General features: G+C 34.9%; 2 protein-coding genes across 3 annotated transcripts; one reads left to right on the top strand and one right to left on the bottom strand.

Annotated features, from left to right (window-relative positions):
* Positions 1–1182: 1182 nt before the first annotated feature.
* LOC142349086 (transport and Golgi organization 2 homolog) lies at positions 1183–10801 on the bottom strand. Of its 2 annotated transcripts, none has more exons than XM_075400509.1 (5): positions 10592–10801; positions 3857–3987; positions 3120–3450; positions 2449–2568; positions 1183–1806 (listed from the first exon to the last, which is right to left on the bottom strand). In XM_075400509.1, the coding sequence occupies exons 1-5, from the start codon at positions 10798–10800 to the stop codon at positions 1578–1580; spliced, it is 1020 nt and encodes a 339-aa protein (XP_075256624.1). In that variant the 5' UTR covers position 10801; the 3' UTR covers positions 1183–1577. The 2 variants fall into 2 exon arrangements, with proteins under 2 accessions (XP_075256624.1, XP_075256617.1); XM_075400502.1 differs by having other exon boundaries at positions 2444–2568.
* Positions 4582–7541, top strand: LOC142344201 (uncharacterized). The gene is made up of 3 exons (XM_075395745.1): positions 4582–4600; positions 5451–5698; positions 7446–7541. The coding sequence occupies exons 1-3, from the start codon at positions 4582–4584 to the stop codon at positions 7539–7541; spliced, it is 363 nt and encodes a 120-aa protein (XP_075251860.1).
* Positions 10802–17480: the final 6679 nt, after the last annotated feature.

The raw sequence follows: 17480 nt of genomic DNA on the forward strand, positions 1-17480 counted from the left end.
AAACACGCTAAACTAATCCTGTGTATTCTGAAAAACTCATACCCCAAAATTAAGTCTGAACAGAATCATTTCATACTTTTGTAGCTTATAACTGGTAATTACCATAGTAGTATACACCCTGTTAATACATAAGCTAATTTGTAACCAGTTACCACAAAACCCATTTAGCGTAGTGGTTACAATCTGCTACCCAGACTATTTGTTACAAGTACCCACGTGGAAATCGAACCCCTTATGAAGCAGACCTTGTTGGCGGGAGTTAAGCTGAACATTTTTATGCAGTAAATTTTAATCAAAAATCAAGACTGGTCAGTGTAAATTGTGACATGAACAGAGTACTGGCCTTCCAAAAAAAGACAGAATGTCTCTAGACTGATACAGCACCGATTTGCACCGACACCAACCTCCGAGGTCTGCCTCTTACTCGACTTTTCAATATCGTCTGACTTTGCCTCGCCAAAAATTAGTTATGCGCAGAATTTAGCTCGCTTTCAGAGCACCAACTTTCAATTGTCCGTGCAGTTTTGAGAAAATTTCTGAAACCCCTCCCTCGGTGCATTTTCCATAGTCTGCTCATAAGCAATTCTGCTCTAGAACCTCGACCTGGCATATATCACATTGTTAAATGTTGGTTCGAATTTTGTCGGAATTTTTAAAAACAATTTCTGATACTTCAGTATTCTTTCAGCAGAAAAATTAAGATTTTGAAGCATTCAAATCTATATTCACGCTCATGATTGCACTCAATTTTGTTCCATTATTGGTCTTGCAACCGAACATCAAAAGATCAAAAGTATAATAGATCATTAATACTTTTAAGTGCGAATTTATACATTTATATATCTTCAACAACCGTTTGCCTAATTTTGAAGCAGATAAAATGACAAGCTTAATTTAGCAAGAGAAGTGATCAGAGTTGATCAAGTTCGAGCGCTTCCGACCAATTAGTGGCATAGGTGACACACCAGGCTTGCAAGTAAAAGATTTTGGTGAGCACTTCAAAACTAATTGCGCCTGGTTAGACCCCTACCATCAATGTTTGTCGCCTTTCATCAAGGTAGTTTCGTTTTGAATGATTCGGCGTGTGACCAGATAAATCTATCGACTGAAACAGAGCTTTTTAATCCACGTTCCTATGTACGGGAGATTTTTGCTTATTAATCTGTGTCAAACGAGAAAGTGTCACTCACAAATTTAATTCGCATGTGCACGTAATTTCTACCAGTAATATGATTATGATCATTGAAAGTTGATATACGAAATATTTACAAACTGGAAATTCATATACTTTACATTTACAAAGAAAAACAAACTGTGTTAAAACGATCATTTTAGAAACCAATAATCTGCATCCAAATTTGGTCGTTGAAGTTTGGTTAAAATCTGCTCGCTTGGTTATGCTTGATTAACTACATATCTAAATTGATATGCTTTTGCGTAACCGGTGTATGATACAGTTCACCAATTTTTTTAGCTTTCCGCTTCAAACAATAATTTTCAATTTGTCATTAAAATTCACTATTTACAGGGTTTCTCTCTAACTTGGTTGTCATCTATTTACGGTCTCAACTTCATTCCTATTCGCAATTAAACTGGAAATATTTCTCGTCTTTTGTGACGCTGTTGTGCTCAATAATGTGAACCTCATTATTGTGGTCGACAATGAGAATGGTGTGTACACGAGTGCCATAGTTGTACTTCTCGCATTTTGATTTGGCAAAGATAGAGGAAAACAGTTGGAGGTCCTCGGATGTCTCTTGAGGAAGTATCCCTTGTATGTCCTGCTCCATCGCTGGATCATCGTACCTGTATGGGCAAGGTCTACCTCTAAGAAAGTTATAAATTTTTCGAAAATTTGCATGTATGCATTTGTGTGTTAATATATGGGTTTACTTAAGAAATTTTTGACATTAAACGTAGCCGTAGCAATAGTTCCCTTGGAGCTACAGAAAAATGACGAAAGCCCTTACTTTTCTTCAGTTTCGTACTTATGTTCTGTTTTTAAACGTAGAATATCATCGGTAAGGTCAATTTCAAACCACAAGAGAACTTGAGAATTCAGCATGTTTGTTAAATGTTTAAATTTGACTGAAAATGAAAAATTAAGGAAAAAGTAGACATTTTCATGTTTCAAACCGAACATGCCGATGAGTTCTTACGGTTTTTTCTTACGGCTAAACATTCGGACGTTTTTTCATGTTCTAAAACCAAAGATACCCAAGAAATTTTTCTACTTCAACAGTAATAATAGCGACGAAATCTAACACTGCAAACAAGATTTCGTACTTTTGAAGTTAACATAACAATGATTTCCAAATCTCATGTATTTATTTGGTCTTCTGGACAAGGGTAGTTTGCGTACGTTTGTTGGAGGGGTAGGGAGGTGGTTATGGGTGTTAGTGAGGTTGTCATCTCTTATTTATCAGAGTAAGCAATTGTAGACCTTGCCTCTTCTCGCCTTGCAGCACTTTTAGAAGTTGAACTTTCAAGTGTTGAATAGCCTCAACTTGGCACTCATTCCTTGTCCTTTGCAAGGAATTCAAGACTTCCTGTTTGAACGTTTGAACACCTGAGCATTTGAAAAAACCTTTTCTGTCCTTCCCACTGATATCTTATTTTTAGCATGGTCTTCAATTTTGTTGGGACTTTGTCACGTTTGCCAAGAAATACAAAATTTTTTTAGAAGGTTCGAGAACGATCTATTGTAAATTTTGCATTAATATAGAAGCTTGACTTGGCTTGACAAGAAGCTCAATTGTTCAACCTTGGCTAGAGATATGAACTCTTGAGGAATAAGAATGAACAAGAGTATGGTTTATAAGAGCTGCCCAGGTTCAGGAGATTCAGACCAATTAATGTAACCATTAGCACACTAGACTTGCGAACGAAATCACGGTTCGTATATACTACTTTTCCATTTTCACACTTGTTGCGACTACTTAACCCCCTTCCCAAAAACATTAGAACTGTAGGAAGAACGGATCCATAGCTGAGACGTCGACTCAAACGGGTCTGCAAAAAACCAAGTTCAGACAGATTAAACGTTTAATTTCCACGAACACCGCAGAAATAAGTTCCTCGCGGTCAACTAACAACATATGGACCCCTACTGAAACTCTCCTTTGACAGTTTTAACCCACGGTCGCTCCAGCGATGAGTTCGAATGACCGGTGAATCCAGTTCCCATAATCTCTTCGTGTTTCAGTTCACCATCTGCATCACATGTGTAGTAGTCGCACTTCAGATCCTCATCGAAATCGAACTTGAGAAGGTAAAATGGGGCATAAGTCTTTTCAGCACACTCACTTCTCAGCTTTTCTATAAAGTCTGGTTGGTTTGTCAAGGAGGTCACGCAAAGTTTGCCCCGAGAATTCCTTCGTCTCTCACCTGGTTTCTTCTCAGCATATTTGTTCAGAATTATTGAGAGACATTTGTGCTTCCTCGACAAACCTACACAACAAATCAAAGAATTTGTGATCTTTCGAAACCCGGCCAAAGCTCGATAGACTAAAGTAAAGTTTCATTGCTTCACCGAACTTCACCGAACAGAATAGTAATTTTTTTGATTTTATAGTCTTCGCTGTTCTATAGCAATTCAAAAATATTTTATCATCTGCGTCCTGGCTTTATTATCAGGCAAATTTTTTAAATTTGGGTGTTGGGAAGAAATTTTAAGTTTGATTATATTTATCTTTGTAAACAGTGTGAGTAGAAATCTCTCTGAAAATATCAATTTGAGTGATTACAAACTTCGGTAATTTCTCAAGTCATGCATGATGCTTGTTCATAATTGATGTTTTTGCGTGTACTTTTTTAAAATGATACTGGATAGATTGCATACTGTAATAAAACGAACCTAACCATGTGCCTCCTCTGATAGTGTCTGTGCCTGCAACTATGTCGCTATCTGTGTCATTCCAGAAGTGCAATGGCTCTGCCTCTCTGTCCAGAAACTCATCTCTGTTCGCTGCCACTATCAACTTGTACCTGTCAATCATAATTTGTTAATTTTTCAAACTCCTTAGACATCTATTTAAAGGAACTCCGTTAATCGCAAAATTTTCATCAACTCAAATCATGAACAAATCAAAAGTCATTTTGGACACATCTTGAAGTTGCAACCCACACACTCAGTTTTCAATGCCAGCAAATATATTTCCGTATAATCCTCATGCCCAGCCCGATATTCTAGATTTGTAGTTGGTTTCCAATCTCTCAGCTAGTGAGACGTAATTAAATTAATATTTGATTTTTCATTTCAACGTTGAATAAATCCCTCTTATTGGGTGAGTTTCCGTCAACAAAATTAGTCAGTGAGGTCTAGCAAGTGCTATGATTTCAGTTCCTCGGAGAGGGCTTACAGAAACTGACTGGGCTGATTTGTTAATGCCAACTGACAGACCCTTAGAAATAAACTTCCATTGTCAGCAATAAGACATTCACTTCTTCTTGAGTATTTGACGGACGCCCGGGCAGTTTAATGAAAAAAGGAACAAAAAATAAACTGTTCTCAACAATTGCTTTAATGTGCATGACTGCGCTTGCACTTCTGTTGCTCTACTGTTTCAAGTGCATGACAAGATGCAGAATTTGCCATTAAGTTAGGTGAACACTAGAGAGTAGCTAAACAAGAATGAATGAGAAAAAATAATGAGAAAAGAAAGACAGAAAAAAAGAACAGAAAAGAAAACAAAGAAAGAAATATAAAGAGAAAAAGACAAAAACAGAAGACGGAAAAGAAATACAGAAAAGAAATATAAACTAAAGAGACAGAGGAGAGAAAAGAGCGAAAGAGAGAAAAGAGATACAGAAAAAAGAAAAACGAAAAGAGAGAAAAAATATTCAGAAAAATACAAAAAAGAAACGCGAAGGAGAACAGAAAGAGAAAAAAGCAGAAAAAAGCCGGAGAGAAAATTGAAAAAGAGAAGAAAGACAGAAAAAAAAACAGAAAAGAAAGAGACAATATAAAAACAAGAAAAAAGACATAAAAGAGAGAGAAAAATCAGAAACGAAAGAAAGAAAAGACAGACAAATGAAAAGACAGAAAAGAGAGAGAGAAAAAAGGGAGAACATAAAAAAAGAAAAACGGTAGAGAAAAAAAGCAGAAAAGAACAGAAAAAAGAGACGAAAGACAGAAAAGAAAAAGAGAAAAGCAAGGGAGAAAAAAAAGAGAAAAGCACGAGAGAAGAAAGAAACGAAAGAAATTAAATGCAGAACAGAAGGACAGAAAAAAAAGGAAAGAGAATAAAGAAAGACAAACGAAAGACAGGAAAGGCAAAGAGGAAACACAGAAAAGAGAGAAAAGCAAGAGATAAACTGAAGAAAAGAAGACAGACGGGAAAAGCAGAAAAGAGAAAGAAAAGCAATAGAGAAAAGCCAGAGATAATAGTAAGAAAGGAAAGAAAGAAGAGAATAGACAGAGCGACGAAAACAGTAAAAAAAACGACTAGAAAGCGAAAAGAAAGAAGCAAAAGAGAAGAGAGAGACAGAAAAAAAGAGAAAGGAGCAAGAGAGAGGAGAGGAAAAAAGAGAGAAAAAGGAGAGAGAAATGGAGAGAAAAAGGCAAAAAAGAGAAAAAACAATACAGAGAAAAGAGACAGAAAGGAAAGATAAAGAAGAGAAAAGCAAGAAACCAGAAAAGAAAGCTAAAAAACAGAAGAAACAGATAAAAGAAAGACAGAAGGAGAGAAAGAAGAGAAAAAAAGAGACAAAAGACAGAAAAAAAGAAAAGCAGGAAATGAAAGAAAGACAACGCTGAAAAGGACAAGAAGAAAGCAAAAGAACGACAGCAATGAAAGACAGACAAGAAAAACAGAAGCCAGAGAAGAGCGAGAAAAATGGGAAAGAACAAAAAACTGAAGCGAGAAACGAGCGAGAAGAACAAAAGAGGGCAAAAAAATGAGAAAGGCAGAAAAAGAGAAAAAAGAGAACAGAGACAAAAAACGGAAAAGAAAGAGACAAAAGCAAGAGAGAAAAGAAAGAAACAAAAAAAGGAAAGGCAGAAAAGAAGGACAGAAAAAAAAGAGAGCAAAAAAAAGACAGAACCGAAAAATAGAAAAGAAAGAGAGAACCGAAAGAGAAAGGAGACAGATGAGAAAGAGCGAGAAACTGAAGCGAGAAACGAGAGAGAAGAACAAAAACCGGCGAAAGGAATCAAAGGCAGAAAAAGAAGAAAAAAGAAAGCGAGAAAAGAAAGACGGAAGAGGAAAAGACAAAACAAAAACGAAAAGACAGACAGGAAAAATTTGAATAGAGAGAGAGAAGCAAGACAGAAAAGCCAGACAGAGACAGACGAAAGAGAGAAAAAAATAGGAGAGAAAAGACAGACAGAACAAAACTGGCAAAAAAGAATAGAAGAAAAGAAAGAAAAAGAAGGGAGAAAAGAAAGACAACAGAGAAAAAGGCAACGAAGAAAAGAAGGGAAAAAACAAACGAGAAACTAAAGAGTAGCTAAACAAGAACGAATGATAAAAAACAATGACAAAAAGAACGACAGAAAAAAAGAACAGAAAAGAAAAAAAATATAAAGAGAAAAAGACGAAAACAGAAGACAGAAAAGAAATACAGAAAATAAATATAAACTAAAGAGAAAGGGCGAGAGAAAAGAGCGAAAGATAGAAAAAAGATACAGAAAAAAAACGGAAACAGAAAAAATATTCGGAAAAATACAAAAAAAGAAAAGCGAAAGAGAACAGAAAGAGAAAAGCAGAAAAAAGGAGAGAAAATTAAAAGAGAGAAGAAAGACAGAAAAGAAAGAGACAAAAGAAAAAAAAGAAAAAAGACAGAGAAAAAGAGAGAGAAAAATCCGAAACGAAAGAAAAGACAGACAAATGAAAAGACAGAAAAGATAGAGAAAATAAAGAGAAAAAGAATAACGGTAGAGAAAAAAAGCAGAAAAGAAGAACAGAAAAAAGAGACGAAAGACAGAAAACAAAAAGAGAAAAGCAAAAGAGAAAAGAGAGAAAAGCGAGAGAGAAGAAAGGAACGAAAGAAAACAAATTCAGAACATAAGGACAGAAGAAAAGAGGAAAGAGAATGAAGAAAGACAAACGAAAGACAAGAAAGGCAGAGAGGAAACACAGAAAAGAGAGAAAAGCAACAGAGAAAACCAAGAGATAAAAGGAAGAAAAGAGAACAGACAGGCAGAAAACACTAAAATAAGCGAATAGAAAGAGAAAAGAAAGAAACAAAAGGGAAAAAAGAGACAGAAACGAAAGACAGAAAAGAATGGGAGAAAAAAGAAAGACGGAAGAGAAAACAAACGAAAAGCAAAATAAACACAAAAATAGTCGGGAAAAGCAGAAAAGAGAAAGAAAAGCAATATAGAAAAGCAAGAGATAATCGAAAGAAAGGAAAGAAAGAAGAGAATAGACAGACGGACGCAAACAGAAATTGAATGGAAAGAAAAAAGAAAACAGAAGCGAGAAAAAGACAGAAAAAAAAGAGAAAAGCAAGAGAGAAAAGAAAGACAGAAAAGAAACAGAGAAAGGAACGACAAAAAAGGAGAAAAGCAACAGAAGAAATACAAAGGAAAAAGTTAAGAAAAACTAAAGAGATGCGGAAGAGGAACAAAGATAAAAAAGAATCAGAAAAAGAAAAACAGATAAAAAAAAACAGAAAAGAAAGGGAGAGAAAGAGAAAAGAAAGATAGAAAAAAGGACAAACGAGAGAAAAGACAGAAAAGGAATACAGAAAATAAAGAAAGAAAAGCCAAAGAGATGGGGAGAAAAGAAAAAGCGAAAGAAGCACAGAAAGAAAAAGAAAAACGAAAGAGAAAAGCATGCGAAGACAGAAAGAAGCAACACAAGAAAGCACGACAGAAAAGAATGAGAAAAGCAAAAAAGAAAAACCGAAAGGAAAAAAGATGCGAGCAACTAAAGAGAAGCTGAAGAGGAACAAAGAGAAAAAAGAATGAGAAAAAGAGAAACGGAAAAAACAGACAAGAGAACGAGAAACAAGACTGAGACAAAGACAGACAAATGAAAAGACAGAAAAGACAGACAGGAAATACAGAAAAGAGAGAAAAACAAGAGAAAAGAAAGAAAAGAAATATACAAAAGAAGGAAGACAGCAGACAGAGAGAAGAAAACAGAAAAAAAAGCGAATAGAAAGAGAAAAGAAAGAAACAGAAGGGAGAAAAGAGACAGAAACGAAAGACAGAAAAGAGAGCAAGAAAAGACAGAAGAGAAAAAAACAAAAGAAAAAGAAAGACACAGACAGACAGGAAACACAGAAAAGAGAATGAAAAGCCAGAGATAATCGAAAAAGAAAAGAAAGAAGAGAATAGACAGACAGACGAAAACAACAAAAAAATTGAATAAAAAGAGAAGAAACAAGAGAGAAAAAATTAAAAAGGAATACAAAAAAGAAAGAATGGAAAACGAAAAAGAAAAGATACAGAAAAAGACAGAAGAAAGAGAAAAGAAATCGCAACAATCTTTGTTGAGATTTTTAAAACTCTACACAAAATCTTGACCTTGTTGTATTTCTATCTACGTGATTCAAATTTCTGTATCATTTTTTAATCATTTAAAAGCACAATTGTTCATTTTCGAATCCTCTTCGGACTTTTAATTAAAGAATCTTTATTCTGACAATATCTGTAATGCAACGCACATGTCATTCAAGGACTGTTTTCTTGTGACAAATTTGTCGGCGATGGAATAATTTTTTCAGTCAGGTTTTCAGTCATTGACCTATTTTTGCATTTGCAGTTTTTCGGTCGTTGACCTTTTTGGCACAGGCAGGTTTTCGGACATTGGTTGGTTTTCGGCAATGACCTATTTATGCATCCACGGCTAATCATTCATTGACCTTTATGGCATAGGTAGCTTTTAAGTCATTGACCTAGTTTTGCATCCGCAGTTTTTCGGTCGCTGACCTTTTTGGCACAGGCAGCTTTTCGGACATTGGCAGCTTTTCGGTCAATTACCTATTTTTGCATCCACGGCTAATCAGTCATTGACCTTTACGGCATAGGTAGCCTTTCGGTCAAAGACTATTCTGGCAATAGCAAGCATGCATGCAAAACGATGTGGCGCATGGTGTTCAGTGGTTCTCTGTCGACGTTGAATTAATAGATGCTTAACAGCAAGAGATTTAGCCTAGTGGTTTGCGAACGTTTTTATACCCTGATCGAACTCAACAGACTCCGGTTCGAATCCACCTCGCAGCGCTCAAAATGCATGCAAAACGCTAGGCTGCATGTTTAAGGGACGCTAAAACATGTGAAGATTAGGAGCTTAAACATGGTGACATAGCATTCGAGTTAGAAGAATTAATATATAGATTTATGAAAAAACCAAGACTGATATTACAAATAAGGAAACACTCGACCCAAGACATGTATCAGTGGAGCTCACTTCTAACGCAGACATTTGTGTCCTTATCGACCACACCGAAAAAATGCCAGAGATCAAAAAGTATTTGGTCACTAATTTTCAGCCCGAACAAGCCCTAAGCCAGACCACCCTCTAGACCCCAGACTCTCGACCAGACCTTGACAAGACCACTGGGAGACCAGACCACGCAAATGTTTGCAAGAACAAACAGTCCTATACCAGAACCGTGATGAGACCAAACAGATCAATTTTTAGTCATTGCCCGGACCAATTTGCTTATTTTGTATCTGCTGGATCAAACAGACCAAAAGGAAACCATAAACCGAGCTTATAACTAAACTATTTTTTTTCTAAATTCATTAATGAACAATGGTGTAGCTCAATGGACTGATCTCGGTCCTCTACTTCTTCTCTAATACCTTAACTTTTTCTGAAAGTCAGCAGATGATACTTCTTGCTAAAATGAAGTGTCGTTTTTTGCAAGACAGAAGATTGTAAACTTAAATTGAATATTACGTTGAAAACTAAAACATACATGCACAAAACCAACCACACTTTTAACTTCTTACAAAACTGAATTCTTTATATCTTAAGACCAAAAAATCCTGGAGATATGAGTACCCAAATTGATGAGAATCTTGTTCTTAGTTTTCAACCAAACAAATTCATGAACAAAGTGCTCTTCTGCAGTTCAATCATTTTTTTTATCAGACATCAAGTTCCTTGTAACACAATTCTTCGTTTGAAGTCATAAGCGCTATCATATTTGTCTTTGTTTTTTAAATTTTATAAAATTGCAAATTTATAAAATTGAAGCAATTTTTCAGAAAGCTGAGCTATTTGTAACAATCCTCTCAATGGTTCTACGATACGTTTCAGCAAAAGCAATGAAAACTTTAAGCTTATATAATCTTTCTGCAAAACTGTTGCACTGGACAGTTCGAACTTAGACAAAACTTCAAAACATAAAAAAAAACGACTTTTGATGTCTTGTCGTGTTTTCAAGCTTAGAAGGTCAACCATGTTAAGCACTCCAGGTCCACTTCAAATGGTAAACATCTCAATTTCATACAAGTTTGAAGCTGAGAAAATCGTCTCCAAAATTATTAGATTCATTTGCGCTGAGCAACATTGCGCAATTCCTTAACGTCCCGGCGACCATTAGTTAAGCTTTTTTTTAGTAACTTTTTTACGACCAATAGTGTACAACTTTTTTTAAACAGAGAAGTGGAATTTAAATAATACTATACCTCTTTAGCGCTTCCAGAGAAACGATGTCCTCTTCCAACATTGACCCAGAGAGATCATCCGACGCAACTTTTTGGGTCTCAGAATGTGAGTAATTATCCGGAGATCTAAGCGTATCGATGTCCTGTTGTTCTCTCTCGGCCTCTGTTGGAGTTGACATCAATAGTTTCTGGTCAGTCCCGTCGGACTGGTACCAAAACACTATGCACATCTAGTCTGGAACCCATCCAACAAACTTAGTCTGTTACACTGGGGAAAAATTATTTTTTTGCTTAATTCGAAAACAGTAGTAGAATTTTATTTGTACTGTTTGTCTTTTTTATCCGATTTTTTTTGCTTAATCCTTTCTTTGTCGCAACGGTTTGACTTTTCAAGAAAGTGAAATGATATGCGAGTGCCTGAGGTAATTAAGGTGTGCAGATCTCTGGCAGATTTGCTAGTCACTAAAAGAACGTTTCAACGTAGGGACATTATTTCATCGTGAAATGGTGGACCTTTTTTTAAATTTTGTGGAAAGCACTTTTGCGGGCCGCATACAGAGTGAGGCTAGAGTGTGTTGGCTTGATCCACAGCTTTTTCCCCACACATTTTCGTGTATATAACCAGGTTTTTTTCTATTTTACGCGCCAAAGTCTGGATCATAAGTCATTTTCATTAGAAAAAGAGGCCTGAATAGGTATTTTCACAAACCATTATGAACAAAACCTCAGACAAGATATTCTTTCCCTTGGTCTCTGAGCCAACTGGTTCACACTGCGAGAGACTTTCTAATGCTCTTATATTGAGCAATCAAATCAAGCTCCATCTTACGATCACAACTTACTAGATTGTATACTCTAACAAACTGTATGGAGTTGTTATCTGAGGTTAAAAATTGAGTCTGATGAATATGGCGTTTACCTTTCGCTTTTGCCGTTTTTTTATGGGCTGATTCTGTTGTGAAGAGTAAGCTTCTAAACAGCTGAGTACTTGGTTATAAATGCTAGATGTTAGTAACTGAAAAATCGGGTAGCTGAACGCGGGCTGCGGTAAATCCAAAATTGAATGATTGAATGAGTTAAAGTTGTGGTGTTATTGTCAAATTAATTTAATCTGTTTTTGCAACTTCAAAATTTTTGATTGTAATACACTGATTGATTTTTAAGTTCAACAATGAGCATTCTATAAGTGCATTTGCACATGAGTTGCAACCAGGCATGTGTCAAACATATTATAGTGTAAAAGCATAGTAAATTGTCGAACATATTAAAAGATGCCGAAAGAAATTTCACAAATTTCCACGCAAACCATTAACATAGATACATACTTTGTACTTACAGGGGCACAAATATCAAAAGACCAGTAATCGAGAATAATCAGGATTGCTCACAAGGGTTGAATTTTTAATGAGGTAAAATTTTTGCAAAACCGATCTAATTCTTATACTAAGAGGTATCAAAGAAGTCTTTTCAACAATATGTCAACTACGAAGCTTAATATTTGTACACTAAACCATAAAAAGTTTTTTGAGGACAAGTCGAAATCTTACGACAAGTCGACAAACTAAAAACAAATGTTTCAAAAAACTCGTCAGCATTTTCAGTCCTCACCAGGCTTCAGCTGGAAACCTTCAAACATCAAAGGCAAACCCGGCGGTTCGTTCCCTTAACTAAATTTAAGAGTGACATCTTCAACACTAGGCTATGCAGTTTTGCAATGTCGATGGGTGGTAAAAATCGCTTTTATGTAGGCTACAAGTTTTCTTCGAAAAGAATGAAACAAAGATCGGGCAAAAATTTTAACTCAAGCAAAGAAACTCAACTCAGAGAGACAATGTTCTTGAAACAAAAGCGCAAAAACGCGCAAGCAAAAATTTTTCAAAAAACCACAGGTTATGATAATTGCACATCACAATGGGCTACCTTTATAAAATTTGTTTGCCATCCCTCAAATTGTCGGAGCGCTGCACTCTAGTAATGAAAAATTAAAAAAGAAGAGTACGGGATTGACTTCAAAAGGTTTGCTTTTAACTCTTCAATTTTATAGTCATGAGGAATAGAAGTCATTCTACGAGGGAGCTATGTCAATGAACGCTATATTGCCCAACATACTTTAGAAAAGCCTTCGCAATCTTTTAAGAAACGGGTAGTTCTTGAAAAACGGTTTTTTCATAGGAATCCTGTAATCCTTATTTTTCAGCAACTTAATTACAAAAATATGAGTTGAAAAATTTGTCGAAACAGTTCTAATTTCTTGTTCTGAGTCAATGGAGAAAACATTTGCGTATTTTTATTACTAGAATTTTTGCTGTTAATGGTTTTTCTGGTCAAGTTTCCCGGTAAGTTTCAGCTATTACTTACTAAAATCTCACTGAATGCGCAGAAATTGTGAAAAAAAACTCGCTGAGTAGGCTGCCTTTACTACAATGCTGAGCATTTGATAAAAATTTGCGCAGCACTTTTAAACTCCTCATTATCTTTTACTCAGTTTAATTTCTACAAAAGATTTGTATTGCTGTGCATTTAAACGTATTGCTTAAAAAGTCTAAATTTAAATATTAGCAATTGGGATATGCTCTACTTTGAGGATATAAGTTTTTGTTGTGGAGTAAGTAACAAAGATAAAATAGGTGGTTGGAGGTGGTGCAAAAATATATAGTGGTTGGAGGTGGTGCACTATATATTTTTTGAGAAACAATTCTATTCATCAATTATTCAATTATTCAAACCAATAATGAAAGGTTACGAATTTTAAGGCATACTAGTTTTTGCTGAGTCAATTTTGGGTTATCAAAAACTCTTGAGAATTGATGCAAAAGCATTGCCAATGAAAAGCACTCAGACAACTGAATCTATTGTTTGAACAACGCTTGCATTTTTTTATTCGAAATGCTGATGCTTAAAACTATCAATTTTTCGACACATTTTTTTTTTGAAATTACGGCCTTAGATAGCGTATTTTTATTACTAGAATTTTTGCTGTTAATGGTTTTTCTGGTCAAGTTTCCCGGTAAGTTTCAGCTATTACTTACTAAAATCTCACTGAATGCGCAGAAATTGTGAAAAAAAACTCGCTGAGTAGGCTGCCTTTACTACAATGCTGAGCATTTGATAAAAATTTGCGCAGCACTTTTAAACTCCTCATTATCTATTACTCAGTTTAATTTGTACAAAAGATTTGTATTGCTGTGCATTTAAACGTATTGCCTAAAAAGCCTAAATTTAAATATTAGCAATTGGGATATGCTCTACTTTGAGGATATAAGATTTTGTTGTGGAGTAAGTAACAAAGATAAAATAGGTGGTTGGAGGTGGTGCAGGGCTCAACTAATGTTTCTAAAAAGTTAAAAGCTCTGGAAAGGGCTTAAAATTTAACGGTTGTTCAAAGCGTTGTTTCCACAGCGTAAAAAATTCACAAGGCTTTGACTACTATCACAAGTTTCCACGCAAGCCATGAACAAAGGCAATAATTTTTAACTGAATGAAAATAAAGAAGCATAATCAACTTATGCTTTTTAATTTTCATCTTTCAGTTAAAAATTGTTTCCAACGGTGCATATTATCTTCATTTTACCTATGTTTATACTTACACGTTCATAAATATCAGAAGACCAATCATCGAAAAATATCAAGACTGTTCATCACAAGGATTGAATTATAACTCAAGTAAAATTTTTGCGAAAACAATCTAATTCTTATACTAAGTCATATCGAAGAAGTCCTTCTAACAATATGCCAACTACGAAGCTATATTTGTACACTAATTCAATGAACAATGGTTAAGTTCAAGTCAAAATCTACACTCAAGCTGGCAAATTAAAAAACATTCAACAAAGTTGATAACGTTTTCAGTCCTCACTAGGCCTCAGCTGGAAACCTTCAAACAACAAAAACAAATCCAGGGTTTCGTACCCTCAACTTCAATATAAGTTTCCGACATCATCACCACTAAGTTATGCTGTTTTGCAACTTCGACGCAAGAAATAGCCTTAATGTTGGCAGCAATTTCTTTGGAATGGATGAAAATGCGATCATGCAAAAACTTTGAACTCGAGTGAAGAAACTCATTTGAGAGAGACGAATATTCTTGACTCGTAATTTATCAATACGTTATAGCAAACAATTGTGGGAAATATTCAAATTGAGGAAAATGAAAAATTGAAAAGCTGAATATTACGGGTAACAGTAACCAATTAACATCGGACGATTTGCTACTAACCAATTGGAGTGATCAGATTTTGGTTTTGCTGGTTGATGCAATAGGTGCTAAACTCACTGATTAAAAAATGAGATGGCGGCTAAATCTTTTGAGTAGATAAATTGAATTTGAACCATTACTTAAAACCAGTTTTTTTAATGCATTTTGCAAATAATCAATTCTATAAACATATTTTTGACGTAAAATAATGTCACTTCTCCAAAAACTAGTTAACCGTACAAGCTTAAACACATTATTTCTTTGAGACAAAATGTGAAAGGACCACTCCTGAAACAATTCTCGAAACCAAGCTAATATACAAAAATATCTAGCCTCAACTTGACCAGTAATTTTTTGCGCAATAATGTGTTTGTTAACTCAACGGAACGAAAACAGAAAACGTTCATCTGTTTCTCAAAAAATATATAGTTACTAACGTTCGGTTTGTGCTTCCTATAACATTTTTGTCATTTAAAAAACCTCTTTCAGCCAAAAGCTCCATCTGGTTTTTTTACCCTTCCGAGACCGTTTTAAATGTTTAATTGTAAAACAGGTCTAAATTTTTGTGGCCTTATTATTATGAAAAAAAACTTTGGCTGACAGCTTATAGTTGAAACTTACTGTTCAGATATAACACTGCAGCCTACAAAAAATGTTAATAGGGAAAGAAATGCTAAGTTTAAAAAGCTTTTATATAAATTAACCTGCGTTAATATAAAATTACACTGTTCACATTCCAAAAAAAAACAAAGTGTTGTTTTAAAGCTGCTTTCAGCTTAGTTTTTAACGGGAACGTCTACCAAAAAATTGTCAGATTTTTGAAAACCTCAATTGTTTTTCTCAATTTTTCATCATTTGTTTGGAATGACGGCTTTCAAAGAGGATGAAAAGCTCTTGGACACTTATACGGAAACTGCGATCAGAAAGTAGACTAGTTATATTGCTTCACTCGAATAAATTGGCAATGCCTATAAATCGGCTCCGAAAATTTTGCAGATTATTTTGAAAAAACTTTTAACTTACTTTTGTAAGAGTAAAGGCATCATCTATTGAGCTTAGACACAACGCATGAAATTTTTTTGGGTTAAAGCAATTTAGAAGTTTCTATAGACTTCCGTTTTTCTTTCAAAATATTTCAACAATTGGTTGATGCCAAAATCTGTTTTCTGCTATTTTGCCCTTTTTAAGATCTAAAGATCAAACAAAAATGATACAATAATCTGAAGACGCTTTACATTATTCTCTTTTCACTATCTAAGGCCGTAATTTAAAAAAAATGTGTCGAAAAATTGATAGTTTTAAGCATCAGCATTTCGAATAAAAAAATGCAAGCGTTGTTCAAACAATAGATTCAGTTGTCTGAGTGCTTTTCATTGGCAATGCTTTTGCATCAATTCTCAAGAGTTTTTGATAACCCAAAATTGACTCAGCAAAAACTAGTATGCCTTAAAATTCGTAACCTTTCATTATTGGTTTGAATAATTGAATAATTGATGAATAGAATTGTTTTTGAAAAAAAAAATGCTTTAAAAAATTGACAGTGTTCAGTCCTCACCAGGCCTTAGGAGGACCCTTTAAACAACAAACACAAATCCGGGGTTTGTTTCTCTCAACTTCAAAATAACAGTGAGACATCTTCACCACTATGCTATGCAGTTTTGCAACTTCGTTGCTAATAATCGCCTTTAAACCGCTTCATCTAAAAAAAAAGAAAAAAACTTGAAGCTCAAGCGAAGAAACTCACCTCAGAGAGACAATGTTCTGGAAAAAAATCGCAAAAATGCTCAAGCAAATGTTTTTCAAAAAAAAAAGTTCATAATAATTGCCCCAGACTTCGTTTTGCTGCAATTAAAGATTTGACATAATGGGCAACTTTTATAAAAAGTTATTTGACATCCCTTTCCTCATTGTCTGAGCGCTGCGATCTAGGGAAAATCATAAAAAGAAGAGTACGAGAACGATTTCAAAAAGTTTGCACTTTACCTCTTCAATCAAATTAACAGTAAGAATAGAAGTCGTTCTACGAGGCAGCCATGTCATTGAACGCTATATTGCACAACATACTTGAGAAAAGCCTTCGCAATCTCTTAAGATACGGGTAGTTCTTTAAAAACGGTTTTTTCACATGAATCCTGTCATCTTGGTTTTTTAGCAACTTTATTGCCCAAATATGAGTAGAAACGTTTGTCGAAATAGCCCTAATTTCTTGTTCTGAGTCATTGGAGAAAACATTTGCTTATTTTTACGGGTATAATTGCTGTTATTGTTTTTTCTGGCCAACCTAGATGTCCCGGTAAGATTCAGCTATCATTTACAAAAAACTCTCAAAACCTTCTAATTGCAAAACCGATCTAATTCTTATACTAAGAGGTATCAAAGAAGTCTTTTCAACAATATGTCAACTACGAAGCTTAATATTTGTACACTAAACCATAAAAAATTTTTTGAGGTTAAGTCGAAATCTTACGACAAGTCGGCAAACTAAGAACAAATGTTTCAAAAAACTCGTCAGCATTTTCAGTCCTCACCAGGCTTCAGCTGGAAACCTTCAAACATCAAAGGCAAACCCGGCGGTTCGTTCCCTCAACTAAATTTAAGAGTGACATCTTCAACACTAGGCTATGCAGTTTTCCAATGTCGATGGGTGGTAAAAATCGCTTTTATGTAGGCTACAAATTTTCTTCGAAAAGAATGAAACAAAGATCGGGCAAAAAT

This window comes from Convolutriloba macropyga, chromosome 1, assembly GCF_964194025.1.
Source record: "Convolutriloba macropyga chromosome 1, txConMacr16.3, whole genome shotgun sequence".
NCBI lineage: Eukaryota > Metazoa > Xenacoelomorpha > Acoela > Convolutidae > Convolutriloba > Convolutriloba macropyga.